The sequence below is a fragment of the Aulonocara stuartgranti genome (assembly GCF_965226115.1).
Source record: "Aulonocara stuartgranti genome assembly, chromosome: 8".
In the NCBI taxonomy this organism is placed as follows: domain Eukaryota; kingdom Metazoa; phylum Chordata; class Actinopteri; order Cichliformes; family Cichlidae; genus Aulonocara; species Aulonocara stuartgranti.
In genome coordinates, this window is record NC_138959.1 from 14,454,962 (window position 1) to 14,462,187 (window position 7,226).

Here is a 7,226-nt window from a genome sequence, read left to right on the forward strand (position 1 = left end):
TTCATTACTGCAGACATCCAGGGATCTGCTTTGAGGCAGACCACCTACTGCCCACAGACCAATTTAAAAACTGTGTGCCTAAACAGGAAGCTCAGTCTCTAAAGGCAGCTGCTTCTATCATTAACAGCAGTAGAATATCAGTATGTAAGCTAGAGGTCATTTTCAAGGTGCAGGATAACCCCTAACAATACATGGCATTTATTTGAAGTTCACAGAAAGAAAACACTAAAGCAGTGTTTTCTATATGTTCTGGACGATAAAGGTCTGTATGGAAACTTCGTTTGCATGTTAGCACTTGCTTAACCATGCTAGTGCATGGCTCTTTGGATCAAAATGACACTTTAAAATGTAACATTAAAACTGTAAATTATCCTGTAATTTGCGTTGAATGGCTAAATCAAAAATTATGGAAATAATCAAATTCTACAAGTAGGAGTGACATTGTCTTCTTGGTGATTCCCAGCTTCCAGCATCCATCACTGACAATAAAATGTGTAAACACAGATGTTAATTCAAAAATGATTGTTTAAAATGTTGAATGTTCGGTCCATGAATCCATCCATCCATTTTCTTCCGGGTGAAGCTCGCAGGGGCCACAGGATAAGCAGAGAAGCCCAGACTGGCCTCTCCCCAGCCACCTCCTCCAGCGTATCCGGGGGAACACCAAGGCGGTCCCAGGCCAGCCGAGTGATATAATCTCTCCAGCATGTCCTGGGTCTGCCCAGAGGTGGGATATGCCCAGAACACCTCACTCAAGATGCGCCCAGGAGGCATCCTTGTCAGATGCCTGAACCACCTCAACTGTCTCTTTTCGATGTGGAGGAGCAGCGGCTCTACTCTGAGCCCCTCCCGGATGGCCTAACTCCTCACCCTGTCTCTAAGGGTGAGGCCAGCCACCCTTTGGAGAAAGCTCATTCCCGCCGCATGTATCCGCGATCTAGTTCTTTCAGTCACTAACCAAAGCTCATAACGATAGGTGAGGTTACTCAAAGAAGGCTTCCCTATTGCTGTGTTGAAGAATAAAGGTGGTCGTACCAAATACCAACTTAAAATATTGACATTAAAAACCAGGAGAGACTCAAGACTTTTGCACTGTTTCCTCTCAAGCAGCAAAGGGTTTTTCATTTAAGCATGTATGTAAAAAACTTTTTATATTAATCTTTTAATTCTAAAGCAGCCCTCAAAGTACATGAAAAAGTATGTGTTTAATAGTGTAACACACCTCTCCTAGAATGCACCGCAGTAAGTACACAGCCTCTTCTCCGGCACCTGGTTCGAGGCAAAATCTCTGTGAGATTTGTTCAATAAAACCCAGGGAGAAACTAGTCCTGCATCTTTACATTCACAGGCAACAAAAACAGAGCATCATCACACTGCTAACCTCCACATTTTCCTTGGGATTAGACCTTTTCACAGCACATATTGCAGGGAAAGCACGGGTGTATTTTTGTAATATGAAAAAACAGCTGCATTCTTCGTAGGTGAGCCAATTCCAAGAATGAATGAACGAATGCTTGGCATGAAAACCATCTTTCTATGCTACATGTGCACTTTGTGAATGTGAATTAATCTAAGCCCCCTTTTCAACAGGTAGAAGGGAGTGAAAAAAAGAAAGCGTAGGGAATGCATACTAATCTTGAAATTAAAACATTTACACTAAAGATATTTTTTGGAGGGGGGTGGCGTTTCAAGCGCATTCGTGTTTCCCTTTAAGACACAGCTTGAGATTTCTCCCATAGTTCCTTCCCTCCTCTCTTGCGGGGGTGGGAAGAGTGTGGAGTTTGCATGTTATCTCTGTGCCTGCGTGGGTTCTCTCTGGGTGCTCCGGATTCCTCCCACAATCCAAAGCATGTTAGGTTAATTGGTGATTTTAAATTGGCCATAGGTGCGAATGTGAGGTTGGATGTTTGTCTGTCTGTCTGCATTAGCCCTGAGATAGACTGGCAACCTGTCTGCCGTGTACCAAGCCTTTCAGCCTGAATTAGATAAGCAGATGAAAATGGATGGATGAATGGAAATGATTCCATTCTTATGTAAATTGTATTGCTTATTGATAACTTACGATTCCTTTCACGTGTATCTGATTCATCTGTCTCATAAGCTTCGATACCAGGGTAATTTCCGCGTCGAGTCAATTGAAGGTGGGATTGGATTTTGTTTTTTCCCCTTTCAAGTCTCAAGCACAAAGGTCGATTTACTCCAGACCATTTTTACATCATGAAACCCTAGAAAGGACATCTATAGCTGATACAACAGATGAATTAGTGAACGGTCTTTACCTAATGATTTTGACCCATCTCTTTTGCATGCTGTCTGGTTTCAGGAGTAGTTCGCTCTCACTCAGCCCAGCCCTACAACGGAGAGAGACTAATTACTTCAGGACTCCACCCATTTCCAGAGGGAAACACAAAATACCCACAAATCTTATTGACGGATCCAGAGTGGCGGGGCATGTCTACAAACACTTGCAGGAGGATGAGTCATCGGACATGGAGTCCATAAGAAGGTGAAACTATTTCTTTGTCTCGTTATTAGTTTTGTCATGTTTGTTTGAGCCAGCAAAGAGGAAATTCTCTTCGCCTCCCTCCACGCCGAGGTCAAATAGCCGGTTCAGTGATACAGACCTCTGGACTAACTAAGGTTAAGTCGGAGTGGCAGAGGGATAATTTAGGGAGAAATGAGTTTATGACTGGAAGACTCTCAGTTCAAATCCGTGAACCAGCCTATGAAATGTGATCCAGGGAAATAAATGAGATCTGCAGTGCCCCCCCTACCCCCCTCCTCTTTCAGCTGGGACTGTCACAATTAATTTGGAGAACACACTTGATCCCAAAAGCGCAACAGTATCATGGTGCTGGGAAAGATGTGTGTAATCCTCGCTGCCACTGGGCTGCTGCTGTGAATGAAAATTTGTTTTATCTGCATGTGTTAACAGGGTTAAAAATACAACGGCTGTGCCAAAGCTAATTACCAAATGATGCACGGGTTCACACGAATTTCTAGCTATCCAAAACGGTTTGATTTTGGCTAATGATCAAGCATGGGAAGCATCATAGTTCACATATCAACAAAATGATTAAATTTCTGTAATTTACAAGCTGAGTATAAAGTACATTAGATGACTGCGGCCTCTTAGAACAGGCTACATGTTGAAATGGATTACTTCCAGGCTTTTGCACATCTTGAATTGCCCCCATGCTCCCGCTGATGTCGAGTGAAGCGAGCTGGCCTATTTTGACGGCCATCCCGAGCGAAGCGCAGCTACTGGTGCTGTTTCAGGAGGCATTCGAAGCGAGAGGGACTTTTGGCACAGCCTAGTCTGCAGACTTAAAACACATTTAAAAAGTACAGACTGGTCACGCTTGCTAAAATGTGATGTGATGTGAAATCCTCTCTGACATACTGATTTTTTTATGTTAAAACAAAGCTTTTCGCATTAGTTATAACTTTTCTTTTGCCCTTTTTTCAGGCTGATTGTTGCGTAACGACCACCAAAGACGGAAAATATTTATCACTGAGGTGCTTGTATTCCTCGGTGCATTGATGCATAATGTCAAGCAGCTCCACTGGCATTTCTCCTTCAAAACACTGTAAACATTAAATAAGTGTAGGTTTTATTTACAGATGCAGACAAGAGCATCTTAATCCTGCGTAAGACAGTCCTGTTTAGCATATGACTCAGAAGCAGCCTAATTTGCTGTCACTGTGTGGAACTTGAGCAATAGCACTGTTAACAGAAACGTCTGTCATTAAAGCAGCAGTGTCCCCTGTGCATTTCACACACTTTAAAGTGCCTAGCAATGTTCCTATTAGCATGCCAACCTGATTGAGCATTACAGTAAGTTACACTGCAAGCTGCCAAACTCTTTATGTGACCTATTTCCATAATTTACATTTTTAAACAAAGCTCCACGGAGCTCAGCAATTCTTTCAAATGGTTGTGCAGAAAGATCCTTCAGGAGCAGTTTCCCTCTAAACACACACACACTCACAAACATGCACGCTCGCACTTATAAGGAGTAACGAAACACACTAATAAAGAAGCTGACGAGAATTCTTTTTCACAACGGTGAAATCTGTAAAGCTATAGGCAATTAAATCTGCCGCACTTTGTCAAATGTTTAGGAGAGGAGCTGAAATAGGAGGGCTTGTCATCTTCTTGGGGATAAAATTGCATTTGTGTAGTAACAATTTAGATCTCATTAGCCACTGATAATTCCCCCACACATCCATCACTCAAATATGGCTTTCGCTGGCCTTCTGGTGGTTGAAATGACCTATTTCTCGACTTACAAGCCACGCAACACCAAGCTTACAGCCCTCTCCTCCTCCTCCTCCTCCTCCTCCTCCAGCCCCCATGTCTCCCGTGTTGCCATGGATACACCCTCTCATCTCTGGAAATGAGAGACGGGAGGTGGAAAGGAGAGTGAGAGAACGCGAGAGGGGAAAGTGAGGAAAGGAGGAGGAGGACTGAGCCGAGAAGTAAAGATGGAGGCACCGAGTCCGGCGCGGTGGAAAGTGCTAATAAAGAGGCGAGAACCACAAACAGACGCGAGAGCACTCTTCTACGTTTTCCGTTTTGTGACAACAAATCCCCACAGAGTATTGTCAGTTTCATCATCTGGTGTCAAAACATATTTACCCATCACGGTTAGCGGAGGAATTGAAAGCAAATTTGCTATTGGAGTTATTTTTAGGTTTTGTTTTGATCTGTCGGATTTACCTCCAGCTTGCTTTTGCCCTTCTAATACCAAGGGTGGGGGAGGAGGGTGGGGTGGTAATTCAATTTTTTAAACTTGGTTACGCTGCCAACAATCTTTCAAGGCTGACAATAACACTGGATGCGATTCTAAATGGGAGTCGAGGCTTCAGTAACAACTTTAACAAACATACACAAACTTGCCCACTTGACTCCAGATAAGTTTCCCCTCTCTGCCGTGTTACTGTCATGGCCGACGATAATGCCTTTCAAGCTTATCTGCTTCCGCTCTCTACGTTTGAAGGAGGATGCATCATCATGCAAATGCACCTGCTGAGACTTACTCCCCCGTTCAACCCTGCTTAATGTTACATCGTGGGCCCATCTGATTAGTTGCTTGCTGTGTGAAAACTACAATAAAATGAAATTAGAAGCCGTGTGAAGCCGTGTATTGTTTCTACATACAACAGTCACACAGGGCGGGTCAGGAATCCACCTGCTGTACTGCTAAAGCCTTAAATCTCTGATAAGGCAGTGATGAGCAGAGGGATTTCTCAGTTAAACATTCATGCAGCAACAGTAGACGCCGCTCATGCCAAGGATTATACATAATTACACGTAGATTATGAAACAACAATACCTAAATAGTGATCATTTTGTTTGGTACAAGATATTTTTGTGCCGGTGTGAAATGATACGGTGAAGCCTTGACAGACTGGCATCTTTCTAAAACACAACGAATGTCATCTTGGTGTTCTAAATATGGAAGGTAACTTCATATTCTCTATTGCTCGGGCTTTTCTATTCATTTAAAATTAGGAAAGTGTCTAAGATGAAAAGGTCAAATTATAAATGACTTCCTCACCCTGACATTTCCATCCTTTTCTCTTTGCCCAAAGGTGTGATTCTGCCGGCGGAAGGGTCGGCGCCCTCCTGAGCAGGACCTCACTCTCTCACTTCACAGCCAGGAAAGGATGGACTGAGGTTCCCTGCACCCGCCTCGATAAAGGTACGACCTTCCTGCCACCCTCCCTCCGCACCCGATCTGTGCCCATCATCCCTTCGCTCCAAACGTGTGACCTTGAGGCCGGCCACCCGGTCACGAGTGACCGGAACCAAGCGGGGCTCTTCAAGTGGCACCCCGTGCTGGCTGGAAAGACGGGCCTTCCCGTTAGCAATCCTCCCTCTCCCCCTGAAAGCGTCGTGCTGGCGACCAGTGTCATGCCCAGCAGCGTTAGCCCCCCCGCCGCCGCCGCTTCTCTCCTGGGGTTGGAGAAGAATCTCGGCTCTCCTCAAACACCCTGCTCCTTTGAAATTACAGTGGAACTCGCGCAGGAGTTAAAACAGAAAAGCCTTTGCAGCCCCATGAAAAGGTCTGGGTCTCACAGTGAGATCCACCACGGTGGCACAAACACTCTTGAGAAGACGGCACGCGAGTCAGAGGGGAAAAGTGTCCAGTATTCCCCCAGAGTTCTGCACACAGGCAGCGGGACCAGAGGATGGAAGGCAGCAGGCCAAAGAGGAACCCGGGGACATTGCCAAGGTCAGACATCTCTTGTGTACGGAGGAGCAGACTTGGCCACCAAAGGACCCATCTGCAGAGGAATTGGAAACACTTATGCCAAGCCCTCTGCGAGCTGATTGGATTAACTCTGTAAAGAGAAGACACCGTTTCCAATAAATGTATACCTTTGCTGGTGGCTCAGTATGGCTAGCAGGTGGGACCATCTGTGTGGCCACATGGACCAATAACAGATGGCCATCAGTTTTCGAAAGAACACGAACAGATTGAATTCCCGAGGGGGGAAAAATATTGACACAAAAGACATCGAATTACAAAAGGAAAAGAGACAAACAAACACACATTGTGAATAAATGTGACTCAAAAGGAAAACAAAACCATGACTTGAGTGGGAGCTTGACTTAAACAGTGTATTGAAAAAAATGCCACTATTACAAGGAGCTTCTACTTAGAAACCAAAATAGTGTGTTATCTCTATGTTGTTTCTCTATTGTAAAGAAATGAAATTATATATGTCATATAATATATGTCATATAGACATATATATATTTGACATACAATTGTGACAAAATAAAGACTAAGATAACAGTGTTAATTATGGGCTTTATTCATCTTAATCCATTTTCGTGACTTAATCGGCATTCTGAAATAAATCTGGACAAATATCGAAGTCGAGTCGAACGATTACAAGTAACGACAAAGCTGTCAGGAGATCGTTGCATTTGTTGGAAATACATCAGATTTCAAACATACGAGTTCTCTTTGCTGCACTTTCTACTGTATGTGAAACTGTAGTTGCAAATAAGCAGGTAGTTGAAAATAAACAGGGTATCACCAGGAAATGCAGGAAGCACCAAAAACAAGATTCTTTATAAGTAAAGCAGTGCACCATGTTTGGCTGCTTTAGTAAGCCATCGTGCAGCCTTCTGGTCTCTTGCTGATGGGATTTTGCCAGACTAAAAATGGCAACACTTGCTGTTGTTTTTAAAGTTTGTAGCTGTTAAC

At 43.9% G+C, this 7,226-nt stretch overlaps 1 protein-coding gene across 2 annotated transcripts in view; it reads left to right on the top strand.

Moving 5' to 3' along the window:
- The window catches only part of nrg3b (neuregulin 3b), a 227,334-nt gene extending 220,518 nt beyond the window's left edge, over nt 1-6,816 (top strand). For both annotated transcript variants that reach the window (XM_082543324.1, XM_082543325.1), the window contains 2 exons: nt 2,324-2,506; nt 5,599-6,816. In XM_082543324.1, coding sequence (XP_082399450.1) covers nt 2,324-2,506; nt 5,599-6,340 — 925 coding nt within the window. In that variant the 3' untranslated portion in view covers nt 6,341-6,816. The remainder of the gene's footprint in view (nt 1-2,323; nt 2,507-5,598) is intronic.
- Nucleotides 6,817-7,226: the final 410 nt, after the last annotated feature.